Here is a 17,661-nt window from a genome sequence, read left to right on the forward strand (position 1 = left end):
ATGTGGTCGTATACTGCCTTGGCTGCCGGACCGAGCGGTATCACCGATTCTACACAAATGCACAACACACACAGGCACACACACAGGCACACACATGCGCACACACGTACACACACAGGCACACACGCACACACACAGGCACACACACACACACGCACATGCACACACACACACACACACGCACATGCACACACACACGCACATGCACGCACACACACGCACACACACACACGCTCGCGCACAACTGGTTGGAACATCCTGGTAGAGAGGGTTTGTGTGGAAGGGAGATGTTGCACTAATGTTTCAGAGGCTCTGCCAGATCAGCCATAAAAGTCTTCAACATGCAGACTGGCTGAAGATCAAGAACTACACTTACATCACCGAAAATAACACTCACTGAAAATAACACTCATAACTGGCTCGCATTTGCGTGATTGAGGGATTATAGTGACATTGGGACCAGGATGTCAGTAATCCCTAACTAATTGCGGTTACATTTATCTAGCCATTCATTCAGTTTGGGTAAATATTTTCCAGAAGCCCACGATCAATGGAAGGAATATACCGGTAATCTAAAAAAAACACATACTCGGAGATTAATTAAACGTCTATTGTTTTTGGAAACTATAGTGCTATGGTAGCTATACCTTTGCATTCTGGACATCCGGTGCAGTTCCATATCATCACTCCCACGAAAGCCTTTCGCAAATGGGTTGTTCTCAATCTTCAGCTGGGTTATCTGAAAAAGCAAACACATTTTGACTTTTAATGATACAGCAATACGGCAATACATTGTGCAGTCAAAAAGCTTAATGTGTCATTTCAAGAATTTTTGAAAAGCTCGATGGAGGAAACACAACCAACAACTTTTGCATTATATTGTGGTAAAAAAAGAAGAAGATTCTATAGTAGAAATTCAAGAAAAATTCTTATAGGACAATAGTAACTAGCTATACGAGTTTCTTAGAAAATATTTGTTTTGCAGCTTGAGGCTAGTATGACAACATGTTCTTGTAGAGCGGAGGTCTGATGTTTTTTGGATGCTCTGCTATAGTCACACGCAAAATCATCCCAAGAGAATGAAATAACCACAGGTCATATTTCCTGAAACCTTAGCCTTGATGTATCCTCGGCGAAACAATTTAAATAAAGCATGTCTCAATAGGACATCTTTTTGTTCCATCATTCATAACGATTTATTTGCGTGTCTCTCCCTTAACACTATCTCGATGTATGCAGATGCAAAGAAATTGATCCATTTTTGATGTTTTGATCGAAATGTCTTCATAAATACCTAACAAGAAGTGTGTGTGTGTGTGTGTGTGTGTGTGTGTGTGTGTGTGTGTGTGTGTGTGTGTGTGTGTGTGTGTGTGTGTGTGTGTGTGTGCGCGTGTGTGTTTTGAGAACCACCCCAAAATAGTAACTTAATCCCAAAGAGGTTAAACACAATCCAGGGATATCCCTTGTGTGAGCAGTGGTTTCTGGCAGGTAATTAGTTGGCAGCTCTTGTGTGCTTCCAGCCTCCTGACAAGACTGGAGGTTTGTCTGCACGCTGGCTGACACTTTCACAAACCTTGTAAAATCTCTCATGTGACACTTTGGTAGCTTCTTGTTAATGCACACAGCCTGGCAGTGGAGATATATTGTTTTCTTGTCTTGACGTTTGGGGAAAAAAAGTAGGATAGGCTATCATAATTGTATTTCCAAAAGGAAAAACACAATAGCCTGGGTTAAGTCTAGGAGAAAAAAAAAAAAAAAAAAAAAAAAAGTATATTTTGCAAAACATAGTTGCCCTATTGACTGAGCTTAGCTGATGAATCAGATAATAATCAACAACTTTAAAAGAATAGGCTACCGGGAAAAATCATTTGGCACTAAACTCAAGACTATCAGGCAAGATTAATTCACTTTCAAACACTGTGTTAAAACTATGCTCATTAAATTAATAAATAAATAAATAAATAAATAAATAACTACACCCCCCCACACACACATATATATATATATATATATATATATATATATATATATATATATATATATATATATATATATATATATATATATATATATATATATATATATATAAGCATTAGCATAAGCAATAGCATGAGGAAATAATTCAAAATAGCTAGCTAAATGATTTTAACCAACCAATATCCTTGACATGCCATTTCAGAAAACCCTATTTGGGAAAATGTTTTAATTACAGCCTTGAAACCATGAGACTGAAACCAGAGCCTCTTTGGCCATTTTTGTTAGCTGAGAGACAGGTGAATTGAACACATGCCTCCAGCACATATTTATTGCTTTGGCAGATGTTGACCTGTTTGATTAGACAGTTGTGGTAAAGTGCCTGCAAATCAGAAATGCTTGTTTTTCTGCAGGTCTGGCAAGCCCCAATAATTAGCCCAGGGCTGCGATCTCAGCCCCCAATAACATGTTTGAAAATAATTAATGGTTTCTACAGAATGTCGGTCATTTGTGCTTCCTGTTCCCAGAAGCGCGGAGACTTTGGATTGGCTCCGGAGACATTATGAGCTTTCGCCCCTCTCTCCCATATTCCCTCTGCCCCCAACTAAAAAACTTTCTAAGACACGGTTAAAAAGGATGTTGAACAGACACCGCTAACAAATGTTTCGTATCCCTAAAGGGTTTTTAAGACTATTCGGAATTTGAGTAGGCCCAACTGAAAAGGACTGACGTCGTTTTTTTCTGTTTCTTTCCCTAATATGGCTTTTACAACCAAACTGAAAAACAAGTAATTTTGGCCTCGATATATTTCACTGGGAATAATATAGGCTAACTAATAGAATTTTACTGGAGCCTATCCTTTTCCAATATGTTGAATTGTGAGTGGAGAAACCCAAGAAAATCTTACAAGTCGACAGGGCTTCAGCTGTTAAAGTTAAAGACGTAGAGCAAATTAATTCCTATATTCATTATAATGTCAAACCAAGATGGCAGCTCAAAGGGCCAACGTCGTGTGTTCAAAGAAATAGTCAATTTACACGTGAATATTTCATAGAAACATTGTAAACATTTTCGCTCATGCATTTATTTTAATTCTGCAAGATCCGCATGGGCAGCTTTTAAACTGCCGTTTTCTCCATGCGCAGATATCAACAACAGGCTGTTTTAAGAATACTGTAGAGAGGGAAGTGTGATTAAATGAAAGTGAAAAAATAAAATGAAAAAGGAGCGAGGTTAGATTTCTGTTATGAAATTAAGACTGAAAAAGCTAGAACACATGAAAATAATTTGGGCGACATGAACAGTTTCGCTTAATTTCACGGTGCCTATATATGGATAAACTATTATGCACTGCTAATATCGTCAAGAATAATAGATACTAGGCTAATGCATAATAATAATAATAATAATAATAATAATAATAATAATAGTTATTATAGCATAATTATAGTTATTGTTATTAATACCATTATTGTTAGAATATATATTTTATTGTTATTATTATTGTTATTATTATTATTATTATTAATAGTATTATTATTATTATTATTATTATTATTATTATTATTATTATTATTATTATTATTATTATTATTATTATTATTATCCTAAAGTAGGCAACTGAGGCACTGAAGTAGAGTCCTGTCTGAGTTTTATCTGCAGGCGTGTCTCACTCGACAATGTAAAAAAGTCTCTTGAGGTCAGACGTCGTCTAGCACGGTATCTGCACTTTTCCCTCGTCTGTCGACTCAATGTGATATCAACGATTATCAGCCAGGGGCAGGGCTGAAGCTGACAGTGACAAGGCGCTACTCTAACTCATAGAGAACCGATACTTTCCATCGTTTTAACCCTAACCTAACCCTTAACCTAAGCCTAAACCTAACCATAAGTTGTGTTTTTGCCTAAATATAAAGTTGTTTGATAACGGCCATTCGAACATAGCAGGTTTATCAGCGATAGGAATGGGGCTGATGACGAACCTACTGAATCTATATATATGGGTGACAACAGTCCGATACATTTTTGGGTGTGTGACATTACCCTACTGTTTTCTGGATTTTATCAGCTTAAGTAAATCAACATTGCAGGCTCATGCATGCGCTTGTTTGAAAGAATATGAAAATGCAGACGTTGTGTGAATTTAAATAATTGTGTAATAAAACACAAGGGACTTACCTTATGGTTCTGATAGGATGTAACGGCAATGAAGGCCGTCTCGGGGAAGACGTGCGTGCAGAAGGCCGTGTTTTTGGAGCCGAAGCCGTTGTTTTCATCTGCTTTGACAATGTGGATCCTCGGCTGATATTTATGCATGGAGTTCAGGATGATCTAAAAAAGACGAAAAGGTGTGCCATCAGACAAATAAGGCTACCTGATTATGTTAACAAGGCAAAGCTCAATAAATGCTATCTTAAAAAAACATCACACTAATTTACGCTGTAACGAGGCTGCCTGAAGCTCGGGGTTCCTCGGGCTAGGAAAGGAACCATGGGGCTATATTGGAAGCTCTGAAACTGTTGTTTTGGAAAGTTTTGAGGAATTATAATGGCAAAACCCCCCCAGCAGTCTCCCCCCAAGAATAGCAGCCTGCATTAAGATTTTATTTTTTTCCTTGTTGTTGTTGTTGTTGTTGTTGTTGTTGTTGTTGTTGTTGTTGTTGTTGTTGTTAGTATTATTATCTTCCCTGCTGTTACCCATTTTGGTTGCCCATGCTGCTTCATCATGGCTCCACTGCACAATAGCAATACAAAATGAACTGCATGGGTTGGTTGCCATGAATTGGAAAAGCATAATAATTTGCTATAACTTCATTATTCTCACAGCATCTGTCAACAGTCTGATGAACTATTGGTTATATGCATCACTTTTTCTTTGGGCAAATTCTTGATTTGAGTTGCATTAGAAAATGTATTTTTTGTGTGGGTCTATATGTAATTTATTTGATTTTGTAGTATTTATATCAACCTTATACTGTCTGATCTCGGTCAGGCAAAACTGAAAGAACTATGTTATTATGTAACTCCAAACTCATTACTGCCTAATTCACTGGTACATTACAATATACCTTTGGCATAGAAATGTAACACAGATGAGCTATCACAGATGATGAGGAATAGGCTGACATAAGCAAGTCCCCTGCTTGCCCCTCTGTAACCTGACTAACCTAGTTTGTGCTAAGTGATGACTACTACCAGTGGCTAGCTTGGCGACATTAAGACGCGCTCCACCCAGCTGAACTTGAGCCTTGAACTTCTCTTTTGAGGCCCTCTCGTCTGTGGGTCTTAAGTCTAATTGTTTTTGATGGACCGGGGGAGTCACGGCCATCAGCCTTGACCAATCAAATGGTTTTTATTTTTCTTTAAATCCACTTACATTTAGAGATTAAAAAAAAAACAGGGCTTTTCCCCTCCTCCTCCAACTTACCCCCCTCTCCTTTTGTACACCCACCACCCCCTGTCCTGTTGTAGGCATTCCTCCTATCTGTTATCTTAGGGGTTAGAGGTTGTTTTTGTACCTGCCTTTCACTGCCAGCATGCTGGAGAGAAGAGACAAGGGATTGCCCTGACCTCCAGCACTACATAGACATGACATCAAGTCCATTCTTAGAGTTGAATGAACCACAGAGGCCTATAGAGGATACAGTTTGTCATCCATTAATTATGAATTTCCAGTTGAATTCATTCTCATTTCATGGGGCAATCATAGACTGTATTATGTAAACAGACAGAGCTAACCTGACGTCACCCATTGGTTTTGGACACAAGTTTTGAAGCCACTTTGCTGGTGAATTCTGAGAAATTTTGATCCGCGCCATGTCTGCAATATGGAACCAGAAGTGATTTAGACAAATGGGTGGAGCTGGGGAGGAGCGAGGGGTGGGTCCGGTGGGGTCCAACTCACCGGACCTGACCGCCTTTGTGGTCAGTCAGTCTGTTTACCGCTAGTCTCGCTGGCTAGGCTCCTCTCCCTTCCATCTGAGGAGTCTGGCACCGCAGGTCTCCATAGTGGGATTGCGATGGGCGGCGCTTAGCGGCAGTGCCCTTGGAAAATAGTTTCCAACAATCCAATTTGCCGGTTTCAGCATGTAGCAACGAGCTAGCGTGTAGGTTTCTGCCGTTAGCTTGCTAGCTAGTTAGCGTTGTTGTTTTCACTGAGGCGGCAGGGCACTATTTACAGCGACACACAGGGAGGAGGGAGCGGAAGCCGCTCTGATTGACATGGTTGGAGCCAATGACAGAGTTTGTAATAAGCCGGGAGCGGACACCAAAACAGTCGCTCCAATGAGAGAGCAGCTGCAGAGCAGGGGAGGGTTTATCCTAGTTGCCTGTTTCCGCGGCGCCAGACTCCTCGGACGGAAGGGAGAGGAGGCTGGCCAGCGAGACTAGTTTACCGCTGCCGAAGCTTTGAGCCTGCTAACCAAGTTAGCCTCCATAATTCAAGGCAAACTTTAGTTAAAGTAATCTTATAGCTAGTCTGCTCACTGGCCTGCAGGCCTGTTAGCCTATTAGCCTAAAGTTAGCACATAATATTAGCGAGTTGGCTTGGCACCATAGTACTGTAACTGTAACTGTAATGTTAAGTTAAATTTGGATGTGTGATGATGACTAATGTTAACATTATATCTTGATTAATAACACAGTATCGTTGTTCGCTTCTTCAAGGGACTGATGACACCGGACTGATAATGACACCGAGTACCATGAAGCGGCTACCATGATGGAGATCTGGCTTCCGGGTTGACCTCTCACAAAGTCTATGGCAATGTAATAGGTTTTTGCAGAGCAATTTAGAGAGAGAGTGGCATCAGCGGAGGACCAGAATGCGTGACTCATTAGCCAATGAACAGCCAGGAAGGGGTCTCGCCCTACTTTTGAATGCTAAAATAAAGCTGATAATGCACAATTTGATTAAGAAAAAAAATCACTTTCAAAGTACAACACAAACTGTCCATTTTGCTGCAATTCGACAGTGCTGCTTAATCCAGGAGCTTACTTCCTGGAACTCTTGAGAGTAAAAAACTGGTCCATTGGAGTGAATGGAGATGTCGCGACTCTTCTATATACACGGCTCTGGGTTTTTGTAAGGGAAACAAGGTAAAAAGGGTTTCAACAGCCATGCACCTTAAGTTATGCAATATGATTTAATGGACATTGCGATACAGAAAATACGAGTCAAGATTTGTTAAGCATTTGGTGAGATAAGCATGGGCTGTTGAAGAGTACATGACTTTTGCAGATGGAAAAATCAGCTTTTGCAAATACATAATCCGGTGTAACTCAACCTATTTGTGTGGACGCAAAATAGGAGTTCTGATATGTTTTCGTTTTTATTTGTTTTATGGTTTTGTCCTGAGCCCCAGGTGAAAATAGTTTTCGGTCCCAGCTAGGCTGAGAAAAAACAAGACCTCCTTATCCCATTGTAACTCATAATAATCAGTTATATAACTATGCTACGGCTTCAAAACTACTTAATCTCACGTTTAACTGATCTGTGTTGGTTCCTGTATTGTGAAATCTCATTACTCTGTTTGGCAATGGAAAAAAAATATCTCCAGTGTGTTTTCACTCTCTGGCAGAGCTACCATTTTGTTTCTGGTTGGACTCAGGATTGAGGCTTTCAACTTTCTATGAAAGGCCTTTTCAAAAACTAGCCCGAACACAGCTACAGTAGTGCAGTGAAGAAGCAAGGTTACATGAAGGTTACATTTCCCCCATGCATTCGTTGATGTCTTATTTGAGGTCGGGAGAGATATAGGTCCAAGAAAGAGACAAACGACAACAACAATCCGCATCAATGCAAATACCATCATTCACCACACTGGATGGTTTCAGAACAAGCTAGAAATCTCTGCCACTGAGACAAGTTGCCTGGAAATACCTAAATGTATATTTCCTCCTGGAAAATGGTATGGTCCACAGACTGTGGCTTTCCAAAGTCCTGTATGTATGTTAGGAGGGGGGTTGTGTGTGTGTGGGGGGGGGTGGTAGGGGTGCTGGTGTGTAGACCACCCACTGGGGCCCCAGCACACGCCTCGTCTCCTTGGCCCAGCCGGCTGCCCTGCTGCCTGGGTCCCCTATATCTCTGCCCCCCCCCCACCCCCCCAGCCTCTGGATGATAGTATGTAATGATAGTGAGGGATCACTCTGGCTCTCAAGCCGCTGCCCTTTGCTTTCAACTTCTCCCACATCAGAGGCTTTTCCCCAGCCCCGGGATTAGCGGGCTTTGTACACGATCATCTATTGCTCATCTCACACTGCCATTGGAATATAAACAGTGGGATCCTCACACTCCGCCCTGCTGGCCAAAAAACATGTGTGGGAAGACGGGGAGACGAGTGCAGGGACAAAATGAGGGGGAGACGAATAACACACGGAGAAATATTTCGGGAGTAGAGAGAGAGAGAGAAGATCAAAGCTGAAACTGCGGCTTCGTATGAAACCTGAGACCCAAACAAATCATTTTAAGAATTCATATAGGCACAAACGCCAGAACATGCAAATGTTCACTTGCTTCTATGACACAGAGCCTGAAATAATGCTGTGGCGCAGTGGTTCTCAAAGTGGGGTCCAGGGACCCACCCAGGGGTCCTTGTGGGGGTTCCAGGGGGTCCCCAGCAAAAAACGGGGGATCTTTTATTTTCACTAGAATTCCATCCATAAGTAACACAATGACAGAATGTATGACTATTTTGGTTTCATACACTTTCTGTAGTAAAACATGGAAAAGCAACAATCTTATCAGATGGGCGACCCTGCGGACAAAAACGTATCATCTGTGCTGTGGTCTAATTTGTGTCAGTTATGCTTTATGCGGAGAGGTTGGAGAACCTGCTGTAGTGTCATGTCATAATGTACCGCGTTAAACAGAGGAGTACCACACATTTCAAAAACGATGACATGACATGCCACCTCAACCATGTCGCCTTCTAAATATTACTCCGAAGAGCAAAACACAAAAGCTTATACAATTAACTCACACAAAAAACGCAGGAGTCCCATGGGGCTTAGCTCGCCTTGTTTCCGGGGCAGACTCCTTCACAGCAGTGCCCGGGCTGGGGAGGGAGGTCTGCTCTGTCTGCTGATGTGTGTCTAATGAATTACCAGAGGGAAACTTCTGCTTCAGGTCCGCCCTACTACCGGTCCAATCCACATCAGCAAGATGTTTCAGTCTCATGTCTCAATGCTAGTAATTATAAATCATCTAACAAGTGATTTCAAACAGCTGGACCAACAAGCCCGATGGAATAGATTTCTGGCCAGGCCACCAGTATTTCATTTATGAATCCCATGGTGCTGTCTCCCAGCACGAGAGAGGGCACGCCAGGAACCACTGCAACCAATCAAAAATGCATTCTGACCCAAAATTTACAGCACTGCTCACATTCCAGTGGAGCTCCAGTTTCATTATACCAGCTAGTTTTGGCAGGGCAACAATCACTATATGGTACCATGTGACCAGGTCAGGATTGATAGTGGCGTGGTGTGTGTGTGTGTGTGTGTGTGTGTGTGTGTGTGTGTGTGTGTGTGTGTGTGTGTGTGTGTGTGTGTGCGCGTGCGTGTGTGTGTGTACACTGTATATACATTCATAAGATGTTTTTGGTAACTTTTGCTTTGCATGGCCAAAAACAATCTCACTTTCACTTCTCTCACTCAGATTGGAACCAAAACCAAACCATAGAAAACAACTTTTCAAAAACGATAATGGGCAGTAAAAGAAATTACATCAGCTAATAGGGATATAGTATACTAATACAGGCACCTATTATACCTAATAATTTGCAATTAGTATTGATAATTGAATGTCTCAAATTGTAATGTGATTACATTTTCATTCAAGCCACAGATAAAAACGTTTCAATGTTGATGATTCATCACACCTGTCCATCAGATAGCCTCTATCACAGAAAACTAAATTACACAACATTTTACTCATCACTGATTGCAACATCTTATTTATTCAACTTCACAAGTCGTCATTTGTCGAAAACCTTTAATTATTCAATCGAATTTAATTCAATTCATTCAATTTTATGTTTTCATTATTTATAATTTAATCTCTGTCTGTAAAAAAACAAAACAGAACTATGATGATGTTTTCTAGAGTGATAAGATAATGGCTTAGTTATGTCCTTGCATGACTAGGTCTATTTATATGAAATCTACTTTGCGTGACATTCAATTCTAGCAAGACATCTAATTTGGCCATCACCTTAAAACCTTATGAAAACCTTCTGCCTTCAGCATTTGTTGCATGGAAACAAGTGATGTTTATGTTTGCTGTTTTGGGCAAGACAGGAATCACAAAAGCCTGGGGCTAGATAGGTAGTTTAGAATAATGAGTAGTTAAGGATATAGGAAATGGGTACCATACAGTCCCTCTGCTGGTGTGCACATGCGGGGAATGAGGATGGTGGAGGGTGGGGGTGCAATTGCCCTTTTCCCTTTTGCTGAAGTTGCCCCAACTGCAACCTACAGTATACTCCAACCTGGCTTCCAGGAGGTCTGCAACTTTAATGCATCTAGAGGGCGCTATATTAAAGCTGCACCACAAGTAGAAATTCCAAGTATTCTGTTGGTGCCAACTACTGCCAAGCATGTTGAGCTACTTTACGAGGAACACTGGCGGGGTAAATGGGTCTAAAGTAAATAGATTTTTGGATTTGAGAATCAGCATTAGAAGTTACATTTTTCTGATATAATTTCACTCAACATAGACATGCCACGTCTTACTTGAAACATTTGTTGTGGCCTAATAGGATAGCGAGAAGTGGTGAAAAGGAAAACATGGAAAAGTATAAATTAGAAACAATACAAATCAAGACTAGAAAACCCCTCGTTTCATTTAGACAAAGCTACTTCTAGGCAAAAATGGTAAATATAGAGATTGTTGTTTGACTTTACTAAGTCAAGTCAAAAGGGAATTCACTGAAGAACAAATACAGGAAAATGGGCAACTATATATAAACTAAATATGTAGGCTTTAGCAAACGACTTTACATATTATGTTCAGACATATCATGAATAATTGAAAGAACTTTAAAATATTCATGAGGTCAAGGGGTTTAGCAATTTTGAGCCTATAGATGTTGGGGGAATTTTTAGAATAATTAAAAGAGAATTAGACTTAATTGGTGTCTGGTGATGCAAATCAGTCAGCAGGAACATGACCTTGTTACTCTTATATATAGTTACATTTTGTATAGGCCTAGTTTAAATTAAATTCAAAGCTATGTGTCAAATGGCATTGTCATCAGAATCTTATAATAATAATAATCATAATAATAAATAACAGACTGAATCACCCTAAAAAAAATCTCCAACTCCAAAATCTATCAAAAACAACAACAAACAAAACAAGCACGCTCACTAGCTATAGCTACTTAGAGTAACCCTGTGTTGATATGAGAGGAAAATGTCTCAAAATGCCAAGACACTTTTCCATAACATTTGGAATAACCATAAGTCTAAAAAAAAATGTAAACCCAAAATTTCATGTTTAAGGAGCAGTCCCCAATGACCCCACCCCCAACAGTGTTGTTATTTCTTTGTTTTTCTTTTGTGCCCTTTTTCAGATGCCCGCCCTGCATGAGAGTCTGATTCTCTCCAACTTTCTGATTACTTTCGCTTCACTATAGCCTAATGAATGCAGATGTTTTGAGAGCTGAAAAAAGAAAACAATCATAGCTCATAAGCTATATTTTACTTCTGAAAATAGCACTTGTGTTGATGGGGTGGCAGTGGTGGCCAAAGAAACGGTGTTTCTACGACCTGGGTTCAAACCGGGTGCCAGTAAACATCCGCCCCGCTGAAGTGCCATTGAGCAACAAACAACACACCGAAGCCCATCTCATCTAACTGACCAGGCCAGCGCTCTGACCAAATGAGAACCGAACCCCCAACAATGTATCAGATTGTCATTAGATTATATCAGATAGACAAGAGAGGCGATATATAGGACAGGCATATGCACGGGTAAACCTACGTGTCCGAACGGATCCAGGTGGTTGTTGGTCAATTTCAGCTTCTGAAAGGAGACGAGCTGCCTCATCCAATGCGCCCCCGTGGCGGGAGAGTCCGGGTGAACGTAGAGCCTCCCGGGCATGGCGGGCTCGGCCTTCCCGGTCACAGACCTGGATCACAGCACCATAGTCACACTTTAACACCTTGGACGTCACATCCCTTGCCAGCTATACTAATAAACTGTAGAGTTGCCAGGTCGCCATTGTAAATATGAATTTGTTCTTAATGAGTTGCCTGGTTAAAGGTAAAATAAATAAATAAATAAATAAATAAATAAATAAATAAATAAATAAATAAATAAATAAATAAATAAATAAATAAATAATATTACTGAATAAACTGTGGTATGCTCATAAGGACCGCGAAGGGCTGCAGTTATATGGGAGATAGATAGTGCAGTTTAGGCCTAATATTTCCATTAACAGCTATGTTATGAACCAATTATTTATCATTGAACGGTCTAGACCTGTTGCAGATTGACCGAATTACATATCTCGATTAGCTGTTGCCAAAGGCCGCTGTTGAAAATCGCATTGAGAATGACACAAGAATTTAAATTAATTTTGCTGCACGGACGCACCTTATTTAAAACGAAACGAAACTATGTTTGCCTCTATTGAATAATATGTCTTATTTCAATTTAACAAACTTACTAATTTAGGCTACTAATTAATTATTAAAACTACTTTTGGAAGTGTGGGTTGTATTTGGTCACGGTCATAATTTGGAGCTGGTGGACATTGTAAGATCAAGAGAGGAATTAGTTCCAGGACATGCTTTGGCCAGGTCATTATCGGAGGTATTGGCATGTGATTATCCGCTTTAAGTATCCCCTCATTGAAAGGCACTGACCCAAACAAGGCATTCTTGGCCAAGGTTAGAGAGATCGACATGACACTAAACAAATAGACATGTTTACGTCCCACTGATATGAAAGAGAGCCTTGTTCCAGTGCAGATAGGCTCCAGCTATAGGCCAAATCATCAACATTCACTCAACAGCAAAAGGTTAGTCCCAGCAGAAAACTGTTCCCCAACTGACTGCATTTCTTGGCACGCATTATAAAATACACAGTTCATAATTCTCGTGGAATGAGTAGGCTAGGCTAGGCTATGTTGACTTCCGATAGCCTTCCTCCGTCAGGACAACACACAATCGAAATAATATTTCCTTCCTATAGGCTAGAGTAAAATCCAGCGACAGGAGTTGCGGGTCCTCAAACAGTTTGTGAAATGTGCAGTTAAACGCGTCTGCTTGTTCCTGCAGTGCAATGCAAATTATATAGGACACTGGTCCTTCTGTTTTATTTTTTACATACCATTTATTATCGGCGAATTTGTATCGATGGTCGTCCGCAGGAACTACATCCATCAGGAGAATGTATTTAGTTTTGGGGTTTAGTCCAGTGACCTTCACTTTGAAGCTGGGAAACATTCGCCTGAAAAGAAGGGAAAAGGGCAGAAGTCTTATTTATCAGGAAAGGTGGAAAAATACAAGAAAAATATGCTTATTTCAGCGAACAATGAAAAAATAGACAAGGTCAATCAAAATACTTTTTTTTTTAATTCGTCAATTGGTTCTGTTTTCTCTGCACAAGAAATCAACAGAATACAAATTTGATATTAAAAGCCCTTAAACTATACCGCAACCTATTCCCAAAGGTTTTTAAGAAGTGCAGTTTTTCCGAATGTATGATGCTGGTATCGCCCAAGACTCGAGCAAAAGTTGCGCATGAAAACAAATTGAAATGACCTTTTTTCAGTCAAGCTCACAGTGTGTGCGTGTGTGTGTGTGTGTGTGTGTGTGTGTGTGTGTGTGTGTGTGTGTGTGTGTGTGTGTGTGCGTGCGTGTGTGTGTGTGTGTGTGTGTGTGTGTGTGTGTGTGTGTGTGTGTGTGTTGCGTGAGTGTTTTAATCACTACACTATGCCACTGGTGAAACTAAACTAAACTCCAAACCATGAAAACAAAGTTATACATCTCACGCGCGGTGTATTTGAAGAAGCGATATAAATGTTGTTTATTTAGAGGGCTACATATTTTAATTTGAGAGCAGAGGGGCTGATTGGGGTCTGAGTGTCATAAAAGCGCGCAGGACTATTTTTCACCGTGGGCCCAGTTGTATGCAGCACCTGTTTAATAAATTATCCCAATGTTGGCAGCTCTCGTGAATCAGGCTATATGCTGGCAAAAGAAAAACACTCCTTCAAGTTAAGCAGTCATACACCGACTGGACCCTGGCCCGCAATAATATAATAACAACGCAAATTACAGGGATGTGGGGTAAGGACGAGGAGGGATGCTCTATATCGCCTCACGCCAAACATGGGCTGCAATGACTGAGGGGAATATAATGGAGGCTTTATATGCAGCTGCTGTGAGAAAAACTCGTAACCTTCTGCGCAGGGATATTGAAACGTGGCTGGCTGCGATGAATAACAATATCCATCATTCATAATATACACATCAGACCCACAGGTCAATTTGACATGAGCACATAGACCACCGATCAGCATGCATATTCAAGTTCACACTCAGCCGACAGACGCTCGCTATTTTGACTAGACGCACCCTGAGGGCCAAATGTGGAGCTGACAATGCGCGCACTTGTAGCGCATCAAGAACGATTTAGCGCAATGGCCTGTATCTCTCTCTCCTGTATCTCTCTCTCTCTCTCTCACGCACACGCACGCACACACACACACACACACACACACACACACACACACACACACACACACACACACACACACACACACACACACACACACACTTTACAATCTCGCTGCCTCTGACTGAACTTCGTCTTGCATAGTGATGTGTGAATGAGTGTGTGGAACACTCATTCGAAAATAGACACAACAGTAGACTATATGGGCCTAGTAGGATAGTTTTGTCCATTTGCTCTCTCTCAGCGAGCTAGAGGTCGATTATTGCGTTGTCTACATTATTGCATTTCCCATAGGGTCACCAGGCTATAGCCGCACTCACAGTATATGGCGCTTTGGATAAAGCATCCGCCAGATGCTATATGTTTTCTCAGTATTGAATTCCCATGCAAGAGAAATATGAAGAGGCCTGTAGGCCTAGGCCTAAACTCACGTAGCAGGCTATAGGCTCAAATAAAAACAACGGCACAGTGACTTTCCAACACATATTATGGATTATGGGTAATCAACATTCCGGTTGTGATATGTGTTTGCTATAGTCCTAAAATATGGATTTGTATGCCTGACCTCTTACCTTCCAGCTTTGGTAATGATCATCTCCGTTCCCACCTCGTGAAACTTCATCCAGAGTTCCCTCTCGTGCAGGTAGACTTTTATTCCCTCCATTCCCTTCAAAATAAAACATCTAAGTGTCTTCCAAATAAAACAGACTTGCCTTCAAAATAAAACATTAAAGTGTCTATAGAGTGATGGCTTCAAAATGAAACTCATGTGCCTATTATATCGAGCGATGGCTTGTGTCTGTACCTTCGAGGAAATGCACCGGTTTAGGCTGTCTATGTTATGAGGCCCACTACTCCAAAAACATTAGATAGCCTATATAATTATTTTGCAACAGCCTAAGCTAAAATGCCATGGTTTGAAGTAAAACACATTTTAGTTTCAATAATCGGTACATGCGGATGAAGAAAACATTGGACTATTGCATTAGGCTCTAGGCTATAGGCCTAAATAATGTAGCATGGTGTCAATGTGCATCACTTTAAATAAACAGCATAATATTCCTATAATATTCCAAATTAAAAGTCGCGTAATAACTTTCATCCTTATCTAGTCTTAATGCATGTTGAGCCATTGTACACTTGTCTATAGGGTGGGGCTTCAGGTGATGCCTGCATTGTGCTGAATTTTCCCACACCCAATCTGTAAGTTGAAGGAGCAAAGTATAGCAATGCAGAAACATATGCTAGCCTACATCTTAAGAATAGTAGCCCACATTAATCTCATATTCCAGAATCTTGTTTTTCGAAAAACAAGCGAAAATATCTTTGGGGTGAGCTAGCACTTTTTCTAAAGTAATTTTCCTTGTTTCTGGAATTTCCCAGAATATGACCTTGAAACAAGGCAGTGTGACACAGATCACTTATAAAGAAAATGTCACATGATCCAAGATAAAATAAAATAAAAAAAGAAACAATAAATAAACAAGTTGATTTATTTTCGAAACAAGTAAAATTACCCCAGCTTTTTAAAAACTTGTTTTAAGATTTTGGGGGGTTATTTTAAAACTCAATACCCCACTTTTTATTTTTATTTTTATTTTTATTATTTTTTTATGGTGGTGACTCCAAAATGCTGTGACACCAGACTCCATAAACGACTTGCAGCAGTGAAGGCCTAACAGTGAGTGGCATCATGGCGGGTGATACTGACCTGCTGAATATAAGTTTGCTGTGATGATGGAGATTTGCTTGTTGAGGTCCCGTTCTGTTTCTCTGATTTATTGTCGCTCGGTAATTCCCTTGAATCCGAGCCGCCGCCAGGAGAGTTTTGGAGGCCGAAACTTTCCTCTTGGTCCGCCATGACTGAGCCCCGAAGACCAAAGTCCCAGCTGGAAGATCCAAACAAAGAGCTATATAGGCTATTTCAATGTCATTCTGGAGAGTTTTTGTTGTTGTTGTCTTAGAGGCTAATAAACAGGCCTTTCAGCACAGGCAAGTCAGTGAAGGCTACTATTTCATCCGTCTGAAATGATCTGGAACAGGATAACAGCAACAAGCTGAACTTTAATAACTGAAATAGCATAAGCTGAATATTTTTTTATGGGGCATGTTGTGCAATGTCACAGACACTCAATACCCTTCTCTTGGTTGACAATGTTATAGGCAGAAGCGAGGCTTGCCAAATCAAACGCCTTAATTCTTATTCCTATAATGTAAACATTTAATAATTTTGGGGGAATAAGGCTGAACATTGATGGCCAGCCAACTTAACTTCATCTTTAGAAAAAGTAGCTTATATTGCCTATATCCATGTTCCTACAACACGAAGAGGCACGGGCTTGTTTGTAGACTAGTAATAGCCCAGACTTTTGATAACCGGTAGCCCCAGGGCGGGCTAAACAGCTAAGCCAAAATTATAGCCCACCAAATGAATCCTTGGCACGCAGACCTGGTTACTTTTGTAGAAGTAGATTCCTGTATATACTGTAGCTTACAGTTTAAACCGGTATGAGTTGCAATAACAACGACCACAGTTAACCCCCCCTTGCTTTAGGAACAGCTTACCTTCCAAAAACACGTCGTGATGTAGAGTGACAGCGGTGCAAGAGAGAAATAGGACCGCCTCGCCTTCAAAAACGTTAAATGCCCCGTCCCAAATCAGAGTATAATCCAGGCGTTTTGCTCAAAGAAGCTACCCAGTATCTCCATTGGATATGCCTTAATTTCCCCCTCAGGGTTGAGTCCAGCTTTACAAAACGGACGCGACCGGGAAGCAGCCTGGAGATCGTCGCCCAGCTCAATGACAGCTAATAGCTACAATGCGCGGCTCCTCGGTGCCTTGTTGGACATTTTACAGCTGAGGAGCGTTCTGTGATCCGAGCCTACCCAGTTGATAGCACCTAGCGGGCTGTGTAGCGGGTCCCAGCGGAGCAGGTTCGTCACCTCCTTCTTCCCTCCTCTCCGCTCTCTCTCCCTGGCTCTGGCTCTGTCTAGGTC

At 40.9% G+C, this 17,661-nt stretch overlaps 1 protein-coding gene across 1 annotated transcript in view; it reads right to left on the minus strand.

Annotated features, from left to right (window-relative positions):
- The window catches only part of tbx5a (T-box transcription factor 5a), a gene marked incomplete at both ends in the record, with an annotated part of 21,026 nt that extends 4,501 nt beyond the window's left edge, over positions 1–16,525 (minus strand). The window contains 6 exons of the mRNA XM_083657479.1: positions 648–739; positions 4,153–4,305; positions 11,959–12,106; positions 13,315–13,434; positions 15,237–15,331; positions 16,376–16,525. Coding sequence (XP_083513605.1) covers positions 648–739; positions 4,153–4,305; positions 11,959–12,106; positions 13,315–13,434; positions 15,237–15,331; positions 16,376–16,525 — 758 coding nt within the window. The remainder of the gene's footprint in view (positions 1–647; positions 740–4,152; positions 4,306–11,958; positions 12,107–13,314; positions 13,435–15,236; positions 15,332–16,375) is intronic.
- Between the last annotated feature and the right edge of the window lie 1,136 nt (positions 16,526–17,661).

Source organism: Poromitra crassiceps (assembly GCF_964638095.1).
Source record: "Poromitra crassiceps genome assembly, chromosome: 21".
Lineage (NCBI taxonomy): Eukaryota > Metazoa > Chordata > Actinopteri > Beryciformes > Melamphaidae > Poromitra > Poromitra crassiceps.